This window comes from Calonectris borealis, chromosome 1 (genome assembly GCF_964195595.1).
Source record: "Calonectris borealis chromosome 1, bCalBor7.hap1.2, whole genome shotgun sequence".
Taxonomy (NCBI): Eukaryota; Metazoa; Chordata; class Aves; order Procellariiformes; family Procellariidae; genus Calonectris; species Calonectris borealis.
The window spans coordinates 123,776,197-123,795,665 of NC_134312.1; the positions used below are offsets into that span (position 1 = coordinate 123,776,197).

The 19,469-nt window shown below is 43.9% G+C and overlaps 2 protein-coding genes across 3 annotated transcripts in view; one reads left to right on the forward strand and one right to left on the reverse strand.

Moving 5' to 3' along the window:
• MAOB (monoamine oxidase B) overlaps positions 1–5,492 on the forward strand; it is a 51,385-nt gene extending 45,893 nt beyond the window's left edge. For both annotated transcript variants that reach the window (XM_075173914.1, XM_075173905.1), the window contains 4 exons: positions 434–531; positions 1,671–1,782; positions 3,419–3,481; positions 3,899–5,492. In XM_075173914.1, the coding sequence (XP_075030015.1) occupies positions 434–531; positions 1,671–1,782; positions 3,419–3,481; positions 3,899–4,054 (429 nt within the window). In that variant the 3' untranslated portion in view covers positions 4,055–5,492. The remainder of the gene's footprint in view (positions 1–433; positions 532–1,670; positions 1,783–3,418; positions 3,482–3,898) is intronic.
• Positions 5,493–16,730: 11,238 nt separating this feature from the next.
• Positions 16,731–19,469, reverse strand: part of LOC142093040 (amine oxidase [flavin-containing] A-like) — a 39,491-nt gene continuing 36,752 nt past the window's right edge. The window contains exons 14-15 of the mRNA XM_075173927.1: positions 18,589–18,651; positions 16,731–18,087 (exon numbers count right to left, since the gene is read on the reverse strand). Coding sequence (XP_075030028.1) covers positions 17,932–18,087; positions 18,589–18,651 — 219 coding nt within the window. The 3' untranslated portion in view covers positions 16,731–17,931. The remainder of the gene's footprint in view (positions 18,088–18,588; positions 18,652–19,469) is intronic.

Genomic DNA, 19,469 nt, shown 5'->3' on the forward strand with positions numbered 1-19,469 from the left:
GATTACATCATTTTAAACACAATGATATTGTACGCAGAGCTACGCAAGTGCCATACTTTGCATTTTTAACAGTATATATTTGTATCCAGTGTACATATTACAAGTATTATACCTGTGTACACCGGAGGTTAATTTTGCTTTACATGGCATAAATTTGTGCTCAAAGCATAAATTTACATTGACAGATTAAGCGGGTTATGTTCTACGTGGCCAGATTAGCTAGTTTTTTTAAAAATAGGTAGCAGTGTCTAAAATTAAGGCATATTGTGTAGGATCCATTGCTGCATTAAGAGACTTGTTAAATGTGCTCGTCTTGTCAGATGTTGACATGCAACAAATCATAAGCTATTCTTCTCTGCTGTCTCATCAGTTCTTTTATCAGCTTCCTCAGGACTTTGTCCTTTCCTTGAGTGATTTAATCTCTGTTTTACAGCCAGTGCATTATGAAGAGAAGAACTGGTGTGAAGAGCAGTATTCCGGGGGCTGCTACACAGCCTACTTCCCACCAGGCATAATGACTCAGTATGGAAGGTACAGTGTCTATTTATAGTGGGCTTTAGAGTAGTAAGATAAGAGCAAGTTAATAAATATCCTCAGAAAGGGTCATAAATCCTCTGTCACAGTTCACTTTATACCTTTAAGATCACAGGGGAATATTTTAAACAGATATTATAACCTTCCACTTGTCTCAGTTGGGCTTTATGATGGATGAATACGGTATCATTAGGGGTTTTTATTCACTTTTGTTATTCGGTGAATACAGCTGACTAGGTTCTTGGAAGGGAATTGGGAAGTTTTCACAATCTGTTTACAAAATTGCCATTGGGTATTTGTGATTGGTGTTACCATTTCCGGCACATCTTTAGCTGTTTTTTTAATAAATACTGGCAGAGACTTAATTCCTGCCAACACTGACAGTAATGAGTGATTTCTTTGAACTGCTCCTTTCTTTTTAGCAGTCAAGGCTTAACGTAGTAATCAGTGTGCCATTGTATACAGTCCTTTCTGACATAAGTTTTTGCATCAAAATAAGATGTAGTAAAAAGAAAAAGGCTTGCTGGTCAGACCGATGATTGGATTCAGATACATAGTTTTTAATGTGATGGCATAGACCTACTTTTGAAATATAAGTTTTCACAATTTAAAAAGAACTTAGAGCAATAAAGCAGTTGTAATGAAGAGCATATGGAGGCCTTAGTTTTTAAAGTCATTTTAATGATAATTATTGCAAATTCTGGCAAAAATAGGGTAAAAAAAATCCTTTTTTCTTTTTTTTTTGCTTGTTACTTTAGATATCATAGGGATGTACTTCAGAATGCTACACTGTGCTAGTAATGTCTGGCACTTGCATTTATGACACTGGCTAAAATCGTGAGATAGAATAAGCCTCATCTCAAGCTAATTGTCCTTCACACGTATGAGCACTAGATTCACAACCAGAAATAACATTTCAAGAATTGCAGTGTAAATGTTTAGAAAATGGGAACACTGGTGTGTTTACTGTAAGAAATGAAATGTGATGCAGACTCCCCTTGCAGCTCAACTCACCCAAAGTTACTGTCTTTAAGTGCTCACTGCTATTTAAAGCACTTTTGTTCTAATATTAACCCAAGGATTTCAGTTATCTTTCCTGATATGGCTGATGTGACTTACTGCTTGTCCTCCTCCAGGATTATTCGGCAGCCTGTTGGCAGGATCTATTTTGCTGGCACAGAGACAGCCACAGAGTGGAGCGGATACATGGAGGGGGCTGTACAGGCTGGAGAAAGAGCAGCCAGAGAGGTACAGACGCAAGCTCAAAACGGGGGGCACTGTCAAATATCCTATGGAAAATGAAAGGTCTGGTTGGAGGTGAAATGGGAACTGAGTGTTGACAGCTTCAGGCGTTCTGAAATCTTGATGCAAATCCTTGCAAAGGGAGTAGACGTCAAAAAGGATGAAGGTTTTGCACTTAGATTTGGAATGCTTAGGAAGGGCTCTGGCTATTGCATCAAACTCTTCTCTGTTTCCAGGAATGAAATCCTTTCTTCTTTAACAGAAATCCCAAATTCTCACCTAGTCATTTTTTCCCCCAAATGGGCACTTTGGTAGTCATAGTACTGAGAAATCATGGCCATTAACCTCACTACAGGAACAGCTCAGTTCTGCAGCTCTGCACACCAAGCCAGTCCTTTCCTCAACTGTTTCCAACCATACAATATTGACACAGTGATATACCGCTGAGACAGCCTTACATAAAGTCATTGAACAAGGACTTAAATATTTTGCTTCTGAGAAAAATGCCAGTTCCTCAAGTATTTCCAGGAATATTACAGTTTATGGAGCAGCAAAAGAAATTTCACCTTTGTTTTATGAGGTGAAGGGAACCTTGTGGCTAAAAACTACAGTCGTGGAACAGAAATTGGCCTGGAAGGGATCTGGAGAGTTCATCTAACCCATACCCCTGCCCCAAAACACAGGGATCAACTGTCCCTAAACTGTCCCATTCGTGAAGGTTATACCTAATCTGTTCCTGAAAACCTCCAGAGGTGGTGCTTCACGACATCTCTCATGTAAGGACATTACAGCAGAACCTCCATAGGCCTCAGCAGAGAAGTTGTCAAGTGAGCTTGACTGGTAAAAATGTTGGTGTTTTCCTTTCCTCATTTACTTGTGAAAGAAAAATATGTTTAAAATCTAGTGCAAGGATGTTTCTCACGCTCGTGTATTGAAAAGTTGATGGGGTCAATGAACGTTGCCTGGAATAAAAGCCCGTCATAAAAGACGGCAAATCTTAAACCTACAAGTGCCTGGAATAGGAAAAACATTAATATCACCACCTCCATTTTATTTTACTGTAGAAGAAGTTAATCTTGCTGTCTTTCATGACTATCATTTCAGATAATCTTTGCTATCCTACTGATCTCTGGTATCTTTGATACTTTGAATGGTTACTTTTCCATTGTGAAGGTTTTCTTTTTAGTCTTGCTTTTCTCTGGCTGAAAGTGGTGGTCTGTCATCACTCACAGGATTCTCTTCCTCTTCCTACATCATGGTAAAATTTGCAAAACTCCTGGCTTGCCCATGCGGTAGCTGGTTTATGCACGCCTCACTTTGCCTATACTTAATTCTTAGTCATATTCATATTCCCCTGTTCCATGGGACTAGTCAAGTCCTGATATCTCGCATGGACTAAGCATAGAGAGGTTTTGCTGTTACTGTTTCTATTTTCCACTAGGAGGAGTGTCTTATTAAATATCAAGCCTCCCAGAAATGAGTTGTACAGAGGTCGAGTTTTCTTTTAAAATTTGAATGCACAGCAATTTATGTGCTCAATTGTCATCCTTCATCATGCCATTTTAAAACAAAATTTGAAGCCCGCTCTTTTTCCCTTTCAAAGAATGAATGGTACTTACTAGAGAATGTTATTTATTTTCAGATACTCTTTGCTATGAGGAAAATCCCAGACAGTGAAATTTGGAAGCCAGAACCTGAATCAATTGTAAGTCTTTCTGTAGATTAAATGGATGATTTTTTTTTTTCTGCAGTTTTGCTGATGAGGTAAAATTTTGTTGGCTGTTTTTATTTAAGTTCACTAAATCAAATCTGCAGTAAACTTTCCCGTACTCACCAAAACTGCCCTTCCCTAAACAGCAACGTGATAGAAACTCAGAGAGAGCACCTATCTGACAACTATAATGCAGGATCAGAAATAACGGTGCTTTTTAAGCGGGCTATGAATCCTTTCCATGTGTCTCTTCTTCTTCCCTTTGAGCAGAAAATTTTGATAACACTGTACTTCTTGGTAACATGAACTGCTTCAACCCAGTTCTGTTTCTGTCGCAAGAATCTCTTGATTTACATCCTGCCTCTCACAGTGGAGATGTTGTTAGGTTGATAATGGATGCTCTTCCCACAGGATGTTCCAGCTTTGCCCATCACTACAACCTTCTGGGAGAGGAACCTGCCGTCTGTGCCGGGACTGCTAAAGCTGATTGGATTTTCCACTTTCTTTACCTCTGTGGCTGCAGCTGGGTTATTTGCCTACAAAAAGGGACTTCTAGTTCGAAACTGAAAAAGGTGCCAACGCAAAGCCTCACACTTCAGTGGTTTTCTTTTTTTCGGAGTTTTTTTTGGCATGTATTTACTTCCCGGTCTCCAAAATCAGGTCAGGACTGGGGAAGAGGAGAAAACAGTAGAGAGAAGAGGCTGGAGGGGAGGGATAAAGGAAGGGGATCCGTATTGAAAAAGAACCCCTTGAATCCAGGCCTGCTTCTAGCAGTAACTTTTTGGTTGTTGAATTTCTAGGATACCCTGACAAGCGTTATAACCTTGAGGTTTTTATCCAGATCTCGGCATAGAAGTGGCAAAATACCTTTATAAAGCCTGTTCTGGTGAGATTTCCAGTTGTTTTTACACTTATATCTGAACCAGACCCTGAACTCCAAGTCTTCACAGGCACTTCCATCTCTAGTTGTAAACAAAGGATTTCTGCCTTCCTGTGTGGTAGGCTGAGAAAAGAAATCAATAGCTTAAAGAATAATTAACCAGTTCATGCAAATTGCTGGTAAGGATCTTTTTAGTGGTTTTATTTTTCACCCACATGTCCAGAGCCCCGGCAGCACCTAAGGGACAAGTCAGGCTAAATTTATCTATCCGAACTATGCAAGTGTGGCCATAGGTTGTTGGCATTCCAGTGGCATATTTGTCCTACAGTGAGTTAAAGGACAACGTTTTTACTGCCTTTGGCAATGTGGTTGAATTTCAGGCTCCCCAGCTGTGTTCACACTGCCTGGAACGGCAGAGGTTGTGTGTCCCAGTCGAGTCCGTCCCTGTGCGGGATCAGATCTCCTCTGCCTAGAAAACTGGCAGGCTCCAGACTGTAGCTGATGTGTACAGCAGCATGGCAGATCAGGCTGTTGGACCAGAGTGTGAACGGGGAACCTTGTGCTAATGTACAGACACAGCTTTTCGAACCTTTTTCACCCTGTCTGACATCTCTTTGCCTCCAAGGTCCTCTTTTAGCTCCCTAAATTGCTCCAAGACAGCAAGAGAACAAATGAACCTCTGCCTACCCTGGGAAGCTGTAAAGCCGTCCATAAAAAACTCCTTTACATATTTTTTTCTTATCTCCTTCCTTTCTTTCATCTACTTTAAATTTATACTTTGAACACCTTGAGGCTATCTCTTGCCTGGCAGGGCACAAGGGGCTTGAAAATGTAGTGTTAGAATTAAAAAAAAAAAAAAACAACAGGAAAAACAACTTAACTGCCCCCCAGCACTTGCTTCATGCTGAACACAGTTTAGCTGATTCAGAGCTTCAGTCCCTCCTAACAACCATATTGATGGGATTAGCACTTCCACTTCTGCCTGCTGTGCTGTGTTGTACTAACTGTGCACTTTTGGTAACTAATCAAGGATCTAAATGATAGAGAGATCAAAGCCAACCGTGGATAGGATAGTCATATGGAAGTGCTTCTGCCCTCCCTAGCTTGGTACCTTTCAAACAATGTAAAAAAAAGACAAGAAAAAAAAGAAGGGAAGAAAAAAAGAAACAAAAAAAACCCAACCATCAAAACCTTAGGTGCCTACATGTCATCGTGATGGTACCTTGTTCTATGTATTTCTGCTGTTTTACAACTGCACAACACAAAACAGGAAGACACAGGTATAACTGAGAACGGGATTTGGTGCACATGAAGTTTGAGATGTCTGGAATTTTTCTGAGCCTGTTTGCTGCACTTGTCCCTTCAACCACTGCTGACTTACATGTAAAAAATTACATTGCAGTAAAAAGCCATGGAGGGAAGTATAATAACATATTCAGCAACTAGTGTGAGCAGACGGTAGAGGAACTGTATCACCACTCTCAGGCAGACTTTTTGGGCTAGCATCTGATCTTGCTTGTGCAGAGTAGTACTTCATTCTCCAAATAGTCCCATGGAAATCCACTGAACTACTTATAAAGCTATAATATTTGTGAACAGCACATCAGTTTCTGGCCCTTAGGTTTCATTCTTTTTAACTTGATGTGCCAGTTAAAAATCTTCTTGTAGCAGCAGCTTGGATTTTATCACAAAGGAATATCCTCATAACAGCCTTTTAAAATGCATAGGGGAACTTTTCAGACATAAAGATCTTCAAGTCAGAAGAACAGTGCAGCAGTGTACATATGGCTTTTCTCATTGTATCACATAGAGCATTAATTGGCTGGGACATTTGCCTGCCACAGAGTGCTTCTACATGGCTTTCTCTCTGTGTGATTTATTTGCTAAATGAATTAGGAACTGAAAGCTGAATGGGAACTGTGTAAGTTCAGAGCTTTTGCAACTCAGACAATTCTCAGGCCAGAAATAAACATAGGAACCTAAATTTGGGAAGACATTTTTAAAGTCTTAGCCCAATATTTGTAAGTGCTAGACGGTGAATACATACTTAACATATAAAGAACTGCTGCATTTGCAGATGATTTCATTGCCAAAACTGTTTGGAATTCAAGTCCTACTTCTGCCCTAGAAGTACGCTGCAGGTCTCTAAAGGGGAGCAGATCCATGAGGCTAATGAGCATAAATTGGTTTCATTTGCATCCAAAATGTACCTCTCTCTTCTTTGCTCCTGAATCTGGCAGAGGTTTTTCCCAGTCTAACAAGAAAACATGTGCCACAGGGGCAGAAAATCCAAGGAAAAACAGAAGTTAGTTATAGTTAGAACTGAACTGAATCACAACCAAAGCTTTTAATGAGATTGGTCAATGTAAAAACAAGAAAAAAGTGTATATAGTTATAAACCTTTCTTATTCTTAGTTTCAAAGTGAAATAAAAATGGGGAAAAAAAACCACAAAGCATTTCTCATGTTATTCTGCCACAACTAAAAGTAGGTGCAACTTGAAATCTCAAATTAACTTTGGATCCCCTGAGATTTCTAGCCAAATCTGGTGGAGCTGGGAGGTCTGAATTGCAACATCTGTATTAGCACTCAGAAGTCTCTGTCGTCTTCCTTCCAGACTGCCAAAGCATTAGGAATGCCCTCTTTGTCTTTACAGCCATGTCTTGTTACGATTATGCTGTGGAGCTTATCACCACTATGGGATTAAAAAGAAGGATTTGCTGCTGTTTTCTCGACATCTTCCACATAAAAGGAATACGTGGCACTTTGTGTAAGTGGATGCCAGTGTGATGAGAAAATTGACAAATGTAGGTAGAGAACCAAGTTGCTTCCCCATGGGTAGAGGGAACTGTTAGCACTGGCTTACATTTTTTAAATTCCTTCGTGCCAACCCTTCAAAGAGAGGAATGAAGTCTGGTTTAACGGGTAACCAGTCGTGCTGTATTCTTAATTTATCAACATGTTTGATGAGAAATCTGCTATCATGAAAGTTCCAGCAGTTTACCAGCTTCATGAAATGTATTATAGGATCAACCATGGAAATAATAGTATTTGTCTCTTATGAACCAATTTGTGTTATCATGCATATTTTGTAAGGCTCTTAAAAGTTTGCAAAAAAAAGAGGTTTACTTGCTTGTACATTGTTCTGATAGCAACTGTATATTGCAAAGGATGTTGGGTCATGGCATGAAAATCTGTGTTAACCGAAGTACTTGAAAGCTAATTGTATAAACTACGCGACAATAACAAGGAAGTGAGCAATCTGAGGCAGCCCCTTGTCTTTCCTTTAACTAGGGCATTTTTTTCTCAATGCAGATCTTGATTCCAATTGTTTCACTGGGGTAGACTTTACGGAAGTGCAGAAATTTTAAGATTTTTTTTTTTTTGAGACATGAAAGAAAAATATTTTTGAGGAAGAAGGAATTGTATGTCCTCCAAAAGTACTTGGATGCAAAAGGAGCCAGGATTAAATGACAACAGATCTGCCACTGCTCTCAGGCAAGAAGCAAACCCGCTTGAATCGCAGGTTACAAATGCTCACAAATAAACCTGACCTGTGTTTAAATGGACTAACGTCCCCTCTCCCATCTCCACCACCTTAAGGTCACCTTGATCTTACAATCTGTTCTTCAGCAGAGACAAAAACGAGATGGCCAAAGCAGTCTTGCTTTCAAAGTATCTCTACAGTCAAATCGTTTAGGCATTGTCATAGACTGCTGCTTATAGCGTGTCTGCTGTGGTCATGTACAGGTCGGTGTTCAGTGATGCCTGCCTCTGTGTTTTGGAAAAAAAGAGTGACTTCACTTTGCAGGAATATATATGCTGTGTGTGTGATGAATTTGTGCCTTTTATAACTGTAGCATTTTCTCAAGTGCCTCTGTGGTGACTGTCTCCCTTGGTTTCCTTCTTAAGTTCCCTTTTCAATAGGCTCTGCAGATATTTTTATCTGACAGCTGTGACCTTTTTTTAACCTTAATTAGAATCAATAAATATTGTCATGTCACATTTACTGTTTGAGGCTTTTCTTTTGTGGAAGCCCCTTTTGACTTGGTTGTGATGGTGAGTATTACTTAGTAACACAACTAATTTTGCATTCCATACTGAAGCCAGTGAGGTAACTTCAGCTTTTCTCAGTAAAGAAAGCTCTGTAAATAAGAAGGATAAAAAAAAACAAATAACCCCCAAAAAGGCAAAACCCCCCCCCAAACCCCTAAAAAACCAAACACCAAAAAAATCAAACCACATTTGGCAATAATTCTTCCTAACGTATAGATGGCCAACTGTCTTACACTTAAGAATTAGGTTTTATTGCTGTAGGTGGATTTGGAGCGTCCCCATCATGAACATACGTCTCTCACAGCACCTTGTTTACCAGAACACGTATGGGCAGGGACACATTTTATAGCTGCTGATAAGAGTCAAGGGCAGGTGGTAGGCAGCCGAGGGCGAACATGGGAAGAAACAGACCTTGTACCAAATACTGTGTGGTGTAAACATAAAAAACCTGGAAGAAAAGAGAGACAAAAATCACTGGCTTAATTTCATCCAGCAGCTCAGTGTCAGTGCTAGAGAGAGAATGTAACTGAAGAAGAAATTCAGCCTTGGGAAGGGACCTGTGTTTCACAAAAATGTAGTCTATGAATAGGAAAAAGAGTAACCATACATGTGCAAAACGCGTCAAAAGCATGTTCTGCTCTTTGCATAGGCTTAACTTTCAGTATTACTTACAAGTTATAAAAGAACACAAATACCATGAAAGCAAATATCCTCAACTAATCCTTTGTATGCTCTGTAAAGCATCCGTTCCCCTAAGAAACGTATCAGAACCAGCAATGCATTTCACAGGCCCTCGCAGCAGCTCACAAGTGGTTATCACTCTTAAACATTGCTGCCTTGGGTCGCATTTGAACTACCTCTTTAACCCTTTGTTCAGACATACCCTGCGGCATCCCAGAGGAGGTACTGAAATGGCAGTATTGTTATTGTTTATTTATTTACAAAGCTTTCCGTGTGCATGTCAAAGAGACTATGTCAGCCGGGGGGCACTTCATTGTTTCCAGCAGTCCAGTGTACAAAAAATTAATTTGGGCAGATTAATACGGGAGAAATGCATTTCGGATAACATCTATAGAAGATACTAATATGATTTCCTGAGAAACCAGTTAGAAATCCCACTCATTGTTTAGGAGAGGATAGGACGTGTTTGCAAATTGTTTGGCTAAATCATACAAAACTCACTTCTAATATGAGAACTGAGGATGATTTTTTCCTCTTGCCGTGCATAATTAGACCAATCCACTCATCCAAAGCAAATCCCAAAATGTTTGAGGGACTGTCGAGTTTTGCCTTCTGGCTCAAGGCAGGGTAAATTCCCCTGGGGCCTGTAGGGTTGCCTCAGAAAAAAGGCATCCGAGAACGAAAGGCAAAACTGGCCTCCGACCGTACGGAACCAAGATACAGTTTGGTATCTGCTGGAAACAAGGGGAGGCTTTCTGTTTAATTTCGACCAATGCATTAAGGCCCAAGTTTTTGCCACCTCGTTTGAGGTGCTTCCATCAACGGGGCTGCCGAGACCCAGCTCTTGCCTGGCTGGTCCTCCTCTGTGCGGAGAGCGGGGAGGGGGGCTCCTCGTGCTTCAGCCCGTGCAGGGCTGGAGGGTCCCTACGGACACATCCTTCTCTCTCACTCCCGGTGTAGGAGGGTGCCTAAATTGATCGGGTTTCTAACTTTGGTATCTCAGTTATGTGCTTCAAATACATGGGATGAACTCAGGTTAGGAGAAGAGATTTTATAGCTAATGCGTGTGTTTCCTTGTTCTGCAAAGACATTAATTACCAGGTTAGATGTTTTCAAAGAGCACGTGATATTGACCCACCTAGAGAGCAATTTGGGAGCCGAAACGCAGTTGCCTTGTGCCTTTCAGACACCTGAGGGCACCTTGTCCAGCCTCCAGCTGCTGCTCCGAGAGGTGGCAGCTCTTCCAGAGGCCGTGTGTCCTCAACCAGCCCTGCGCAGGTGGCACAGACGCGCTTTGGATACCGAACTGGGCAGCTTCTGCCTCCCACCAACTGCCGATGGCAATTGGGTACTTAAATACTTCCTTGGGATATTTAGCTTTGGAGAGATGCAAACAGGGATAATGTAGGCCCTGTGAATCTAACATGATGCAAGTTAATAAATTGCATGTTAACAGGTAGCTGCACATGTAGTATGTTAATACATAGCTGTCCTTTATGCAGGCAGGCTGTACAATGATTTTGTTGGTCACTGGAAAGAAAAACAAAGGCCTGATGATCTTCTAGGAAGTTAGAATATTAGTGGTGTTTGCTAGAAAAGCTTTCAGTTAGCAGCTGAGTACCAAGTTAAGCTGTAAAAAAAAATACACCTGAGTAAGAGGGTTTGTAAATTGATTTTAGTTTGCGTGATTTGTACAGTCAATAGCAATAAGCTATTCTGAAGCTAGGCTAGAAAAAGCTCAGAAATAAATTTTAAATAGCTGTGATAAACTGTGAAACACACATTAAGGGTTTTGGCCCCTGGGTCTTTACCCAGTGCCATGCTAGCTCATCCCAGTTTTCCATTATTCCTGGCCTTGCTGAAAGAGGCAAAGAAAGTGGGTGTGACTTTTTATGTCCATTGTGGGTCAAAGACAGCCTCACTCTCTGTTTTGACAGCATGCGAGATACCTTTTCTAATTTAGAAGTAAAGGGTTATTAGCTTTCACCCAGGGTTGGTTTTTGCTACGTGCTCAGGGAATTTTCTGTTAGCAATTTTTACAATCACTCCTTAGTGAAACAGCCCTAACGAAATAATCAATATCTGTCCAGCTCCATGTACTCTGGCATCTACAGGTTCTGCAGACTCCCTCCCCCTGCAACTTCGAGGGGGGGGAAGCCTCATCCAGATCCAAGCGATCCGTTGGTCCGACCTACAGCAGAATGGGTCTGAGCAAGTGCAGACCAGCCTCACCTACCCGAGGGCATAAAGTCATTGAACGCCAGTAGTAACTTCGGGGGGGTCTCATCGAGTGCCGTTTCCCTGCCGCAGCAGAGACTTGTTGAAGAAGCGCTCGAGGAAGCGGTACCCAGCAGAAACACCAGCCTTTGGCTGGTGGGGTTTGTCAAATGTCTCGGTTCGCGCCTGCACCGCTGTCTAATGGGATTCAACACTGCACTCGAATATGCTCTAATATTTGGATAGGAAGAAGGGGAGAAAAGGAAGTGTATTAATAATGCACTGAGGCATCCTTGTCAGCTCTCGGGCTGTTCGCTCCCAATTTGCATATGCTCCAAGTTGTAAGAAAACACTTTGCACAGCAGTGTTGCATTTAGCAGAAATTACATTATAATTTCAGATGTGGAAACTTCTATTCCAGGTCTGAGGCAGTGAGATGCCCCATCGGGCTGTGCAGTCATTATCTTAAACAATTGAAATGCATGCTTGCACTTAATCAAAATCAAGGGGAGATGTTACTCCAGCCTCCGCTTGCCAATTCAGCCCAAAGGGGAACGAGAATATTAAACTAAATTAGAAACTATGTTATTTCCCAATCATTTCTTTACAAGCTAGAGTTTGGCCAGAGTGTTTTTTCAGAGGTTGCATGTTTGAGCCACCACCTCTATCTATATCCGTAAAGCAAACTGCTCCCAAAGAAACCCCCTTCTCAGAGGAGGGGAGTGTTCAGTTGCATTTAGGATCTGTGCTCACACTTTTCTCCCAGCTCCTTCATGCTGCCAAGCAGCAGAAAAGACTTAAGCTTAAGATTTGAGAAAAGACTTAAGACTTCAGAGGTTGTCTTGCAGTGCCGGCAGAGGGGCGGTGCAGCAGCCATTTCAGCGCCCTGGTTTCTCCCAGGGACTGGCTAGTGCTGGGAAGCAGAAGCTGCAGGGATGGAACCTGCCTTTCTCTGCTTCCTCCAATGTGGCATATCGGAGCTTGGAGATGGGTGAGAACTGGGGCTTGAAGCTGGGGACTTGCATCCCTTTCCTTTCGTGTGCTTCCGTTCCAGAGTTTGATATTTTGGGTACCCAACAGGACCAGCGCAGAAATACCCACTGAGACCTTTCTGCAAACCAAAGCCTTAAGCTTTTGCCACGTTTTTGTTTGCGAGGTGATAAAATACTGCTATTATGTAGCCAGAAGATGGCAGCCTTTATTTCAGCCTTGAGCCCCGCTGTGCCGTGCTGCTGTGCAGCAGACGGGCGGCCGGCCGTGCTTCAGCACAGCTGTCTGCAGCTGGAGTCTGCTGACAGTCGTCTCCCCATCAAACGCTAGGCTCTGCCTTTTGTAATTCGTCCGGACATCCTGGATTTAAGCAATGTTTTGATGAAAATGATGGTGTTCAGGCAATAATCCGAGGAGTTTTTAAGTGAATGGTCTGGCCGTGGAAGTCCCGATCCCAACACAAGTGGTAACTATGTCCTTTGCTTCGTTTTCAACCCATCTTGAGTGGAAGCCGTCTTGTTGCACCGTGAGTGGCAGTGGAGCTCACAGTTACATTTCACAGAGAAAGAATAACAGCGTGAAGATAGAGACAGCAAAGGACGTCTGTCTGATAGTGTCTTGTGCTTGATAAGGTCACAGGCAGTGCAAACTCACACCGCTGTCTGACCCGTTCATGGTTATAGGCTGGGGCACATCACATTCCTAGGAACCCCTGGAAGAGGAGACGGGCAGCTCGGAGGCACTGCTGACCTCCTCTGGCACCCAGCAAGTGGCCAGCACCGCTCTGCTGAAGCTTCCCTTTCCTCTCATAAGTAATGCACTCTCACTTAGGAAAAGTTTTCACCCTATTCCTCCTTTGTGTCCTGGGTTATTCTGGCTCTGCTATGTAAGATGAGTCCAGAAAAAAAAAACCAAGGAGAGCAAGAAACAGAGAACAGAAACTGGGAAGCCAAGCGCTACAAATAAAGAGCAGAACAGGAATTGCAACTGGAGCCCAAAGCATTGATTGCCAAGTGCAGGAGCTGAGTGGGAAAAGAAAAAGTTACAGTTCACTAACAAAGAGCACATTTAATTTCCCCTTCTGGATATTCACCAAGATGAAATTTGCTTTCTCTCTGTGTGTGTGGAAAGCAACTGTTGCAGGGAACATTTACAAAGTAAAATTGTTTGTTTCCAACTGCTCCATGGAAGAGAAACAGCCCAAAAGGAAAAGAAGAGAAACGACTAAAATCATGTTTCCACAGAAGAGGACCCTCTGGATTTGTCCATTTTTCTATTTCATGATGCTGCTGTCAGGAACTGGGACCTGAGCTCTGTGCAGAGAACATAAGACCAGCCCCCAGCTCGTTCCCGGCATGGTTTCTGGCCGGGGAAAGCCCTTGCTGCCAGGCAGCAGAACCTGGTCAACAGGACATGGGAACCGACTGGTGGGAAACCTGCACGTTTCGACCCGTCAGACTGCGCAACGTTGGCACATCCCCCTGGGTGGTATTTTTATTCTGATATATAATGCTAATTTGTGCCTGCGGTGGGGGCTATGTTTCATCCTGGGAAAAGAGATCAAACAACATACAACCAGAGGCTGGATCAAACATGGACTGGAAAGTATTGCTGGTGAACGACTATCGAAGAGACGGGGCGCAGGCTGCAGCCTGCAACCACTTGCTTGCCCCGAGTGGCTTTTGAGGCTGGGTGTACCTTTACCACCCCGGGTGAATGTGGTCAGACCTCCCCCTTGCTCCGCGCGAGGAGCATGGCTGGAGGGATGCTGCCTGATCCGGGGGAGGTTCACGTCCACTGCGCCAAAGCAGGCAGCCCCTTCAACCCAGCGCTTCGTCCTCATGATGGTGGCTCCTTGCCAGACCTCTCACATGGTGGGTTTCCAACCAGAAGGGTTTGGGTTGTCAGTTCCCGCACCAGGCGTTTTATAGGTTGTGTGACGGGCAGGTGACAAAGGAAGGAAAACCTCCCTGGGCTGGTGGTGCAAAAAAGCCAGCCGGCAGCTCTCCTCGCATGCCTCCTGCCCGTCCAGCTCCTGATGGCCCAGCAGCCCATCCTGTTTCGAGGTCCCCGTCCCCACGGGGCTGGCTGATGGCAGCCAGGGAGGGGGCAGCCGTGCTGCACTGCACAAGTGGGAGCTGCAGCCGAGGGGAGCGGGGCAGAAAGGAGGTGGGACGCATGAGTCTCACAGGAGTGTTTTTCCATCCCCATGCCGATTTCTGTGGCTCTCAAAGGTGTTGAAAGGCTAATTATGTGACACGCTGTGAGGGGCTTGGGCACAGTTGCTGTGGTATCTGTAAGCAAAACCAGCAATTTAATTAAAAAAGAGGCAGGTTCTTTCACATGCATCATCTCCGCTTGCTTCTTTTGGACTGCCTGATCTATCTGCTCCATGGTGCCCCTTATTTCACTGCTAGTATGGAGGATTAGCCTATATTTTTCTCTCTTTCCGCTCTGCTGCTCCTTCTGCCAGTGCTTGCTCTGGTCTTTGCTTTATTTCCAAGCATCAAACAGCAGCCCTTTCACCTGAGGCTTTCCTGTTTCCCAGGCGAGTCGATGCAATTCAGTTCCCACCCTGGTGCTGATGGACTTGGTGTGGACCTTGGCCTCTCCCGTCTCACCCCTCACTTTTAGAGGACAGAGCATCTCCCACCTCTGCCAAGGGGGGGCAGGGCTCTTCCTCCACCAGCTGGGGCACTGAGCACCCCTGTTAGGGAAGGTCACCAAAGGCTTTCCCGCCCCACGGCCCGGGTGAGGACTCCACGTGGTCCCCAGCAGAAAGAGGTGTTTCCACAATGCTTCAGCCTCACGGTTTTAATAAAGGCAGCGGCTTGCTTGGAGAGTTGTCAGCGGAAATAAACTCAGTCCCATTCTGTTTCAAAATTGGTTTTAGAAAGATGCCTGGCTGTTTAATATTTAAGCGAAATGTTTAATGTTTAAACAGGGAAATTGTTCTGATTGTCAGAAAGGGCATGAAAGCAGGATGGAAACTGGTCTATAATCTCTGGCAAACGCTGCCCTTTCTCTGCAGCAGCGTGGTGCCTGGGAGCTGCAGGAGTTTCAGAAATGCCAATTTTAATCAACCTCTTTCATTTCACTTGCTGCTTACCACTCCAACAGCAGTGAGACGTGCTTTTTCCCTGGAAAGTGGGGAACATTGTACCTGGCCCTGTTTAACAGGTTTGAGACTAGTTCAGCTGAATTGAACCTGCGCTTCAAAACCCAAACAAATTGCAACAGAAATGTGCATGGATAAGGTGAAAAGCGAAGCTGGATGGTGTCAGCCCAAGGGTGTAGTCCAGGTGATTTGGGGTCCCTTTTGCATGTGCACACAAAAGCTGTGAAATTCAGATGTCAAGTTTAAAGTCAGCACAAAAATGAATGGCTCTAATTGCCACAAATACAGGTATGGATGAATATTTCTGAACAGATATGGACAGTGTTTTTCAGGCAGTGGAAATATCCCTCTGGGGGAAGTGTGTAACGGTGCAGAACCGTTTCACGCCAAAAAAGGCTTGTGAGGAGTGAGCCTGTGCTCCCTCCCTGAGCCCTCGAGCAGGCACTGTGGCTGTGCCAGGCTGCATGCTCAGGGTAGTCCTAGCGCACAGGAATCCCTGCTTGGTAACGGCTGGAGCTGGGGATAAAATCTGCAGGGGGCCCTCGAGACAAACAGCAATTCACGTTAGTCACTTCACCCCCTTAAAATGTTCCTAAGGTGGATGGTAAACTGACCTGTCAAATGACCTGTCAAAAAATCCTTTAAATAAGCATTTAATACTACAGTTCAGTGTGTTTAAAATCCAACATTGCTGCCTCCTACTGAGACTATTCTCTCCTTTTCAGTGTGGATAATTTGAAGTGCATAAGTGCAACGTAGATGGGAAAGCTGAAGCTGAAAATGTAGATAGTTTTCTTATAAATAATCTGTTCAGGCTTTTTCCCCCCCGAAGAAATCGGTAGTGGCTGGCTGATCCTCACACAGAATGGCTGTGCACAATGAACAAAGTAGCTCAGGAGACATGCGCTGTCCGTACAGCCTCTTCTGTGTGGTGCTTAACACCGGCACCCTGAGCACCTGCTCGCATCTGATGACAAGGGGCCACCTGAAGCACCCCTTCCCTCTGGAAAGGGCTTCTGGTTTGGAGCCCACCAGCACCTAGGCTGAGATTGGTCTGCGCTTACAGCGTCTACAAGGCTTTGGTCCAAAAAAGTGAGAGGACATACGGATGTGGTTGAAGCAGAGGCCAGGCGCAAAGTCATCTTGGGTAGGTAGGTATTTCTGTTGGCATATACATATGGACCATATCCAGCAGAGCAAGGGTTTGGTGGCTGCTGCATGTGATATGCCTGGTGATTTAACACAGGTGCAGAGAAACACCACCTTCCGCAAACTCACAAAAAACCAACGCGAGAAAGAATCTGAAGAAAAGTTTATAGAAGAGCTCCTCTTGTCAAGGTTTCAGGATTATTGAAAGGCACATTTCACCCAGGCTGAATGACAGTTGAGTTCATGGACACATACAACGCTCACATTTCATGGCAAAAAGATCACATAATGATGGTACATTGCGAAACATATATTCCAGATTTCAGTTAAACACTAAAGTAATTATTTTAAGTGTGTCATGTACATAATAAGAGCGGAACAGGCAGATGCATCCAATTACTGTAATTTACAAGGCAGTAATTCAAGACCCAAATATATTTCTCCTTATAGGAGGAAGGCAGTACAGATTACGAGCAAAACGAGGGGCCGCAAATTGACAGGGAGCCAGGAAGCTGCTGCCATTTGGAAAATAACAGCTAGCATCTGCTGCAAGTTGGAGGGATTTTAACTTTGCTAACTCATTTCACTCCGCTTCAACAGGGAACGGCCGGGCTGGATCAGATGCTTTTGGGCCAGGAAGCAACCGAGAGCTGCACCGTGGCCGTGCCGCACCGACGCAGGCACTCTGCGGAACAGATAAGCACGGATGTTTGCTCAGTAGCGGGATGAATAAAGTCCACTCGCGCTTCCTCTCTTGCCGTTTAGCGAGCTGCTTCGTACTAATTACCTCTTTTCAACCAGCTCGTGGTTAAGTTTCACGTTGTGATGATTAATAATTAATCAAATGCATTTGAAAATTAATTTGGCAATTCTACATCTGATTGGCATGCTAATCTCTTCTGTGCAGCGGGGATGTTTTAGCAATAACCTCAGATATTCCGAGCTGCTTCCCGAGGTGAATACATAAGGGTATTTATTATCTCATGTGGTAAAAAATAAAGCAGCAAGTGGAAACGAATGCATTCTCCAAGGCCTCTTTGCCTTACAGGAAAGGTACGATCTGCATTTTGCCTTCCCTGTGCGAGGAATATATCATCGATGTTATCATGCCCAATCAAAACAAATGGACACGGAAAAGGCGAATTTGAAAAATGCCCCCATAGTTGATTTATTTCTGTTTCGCTGGTAGCAACTGCAGTAGATTTGATGCATTAATTACGGTGCTAGAAAGAAAAATCACAGGGAGAACAACTTTTGCCCTTTCCAGCTGTCTGTGCCACTTCTCTCCACAAATAACACTCATCTGGTAAAAGGGAAGAAGAGTATGCAGCTTCCACTGGACGTGTGGTCCCCACTAGTTTCGAATTAGTAGTCCCTTTTTATAGGCAAACAGCCCCGCAGCAGCCACAGAGCTGAAACACACGGTAGAGGTAAGCAGGCACAGCAGTCCCGGCACGGACGGCAGGTTCCTCTCCCAGAAGCTGGTGGTGAACGGTTGGGCTGGGACATCCTGGGGGAGAGAGGAGATGGTACCACCGCAGGGTCTCCCTCACCGTGTGAGTGGGGAGGCGGCCAACATCCCCCACTAGGCTGGGGAGATCACAGGTTTTCCCCGAGGACCAGACTGGGGGTAGGAAGGAGGGTCAGGGCTGTGAAATGCGTATTTTCTGTCATCCCGAGCAGCCACAGGAGAGCAAAGGTGGAGTCACTTGTGACTGGAAGGAAGTTTTTTGGCTTAAAACCATGGCCTGGGACTGGGCAGAACTAGGCTGATTTCCTGCATTTTGCAGTGCCCCAGGCTCCGAGATCTTTGTCCCTGGTGCTTGGCCATCCACCCCTCAGACAGGGGTAATAATATTCCGTGGACGAGTCAAAAAAATTAATACCATCAGCATGTGAGGTAAACAAAACCTCGCCCAGGGGCAGGCCCCATAGGAATCGCCGAAACAGGGACTGCAGCCTGACCGAGGGGTGTGCGCCTGACCGGGTGACAGCGAGAAAGTCCGCTTACCTTCGACTCTGGCTCTGGCATCCAAATTTCATTCTCTGAGATCCTCCCCATACTGTGCAATATCTAGAAAAAAAAATTATTTGCACCACGTGAGAAAAAAATAAAACCCATGCTACTTTCAGTTTTGGAAAAGTAGAGCAAGTCAGAGCAAGGTGACATTGATAACAGGCGTAACTATGACTAGCTGAAAGTGCCTTGAACCAGAAAATGTATAGTGATTTCTCTGTTTATATCAGCAAAGAGAGAAGGAGGAGGCAGTTTTGGTAGTTTGCGTAAACATATGACAGCTGTTTATCAAACAGTTCTGTGCCTAACCAGTGTTTTAAGGATAAATGGACAGTTTCAGCGAGTCATTTGTAAAAAGTAGACTTCACTCAGAAATCCACAGGAACTACAGCTTCTCCAGATGTTTAATTTTTTTTCTCAGTATAAGTAAAAATGCTTTTTCATATGACAGTTTGAGAAATAGCAAGGTGAGGTTACCGCCACACACTCGGGACGCAAAGCCTGTTAGCAGTGATGCTACTTGGATCATAAACTAGAAAGAGGAGAGATACAACTCTGGGGCTTTCAAAGCATACAATTACAAAGTTATCCCTTGGTTATTCAGGCAGTACAAAGCTCATAGAGGATTTTTCTTTAGAATAAACTGATTGTAACAATCATGGACGTTCTCCGGGGAAAATCAATGTCTCCAGAAGAGACAGCTAACCGTCTTTATAACTACTGCTCGCAGGCATGGAGAAAAGAAAAGACAAATTAGGTGACTTGAAACAGAGCAAGTAATGAGGATTATAGGGCGAATATGATGTTCTGTCAAACGGAAGCAAAGGGCTGATTTTCCCTTAAATAACAGCTCCGTGGCTCTGCCATACAGCAGT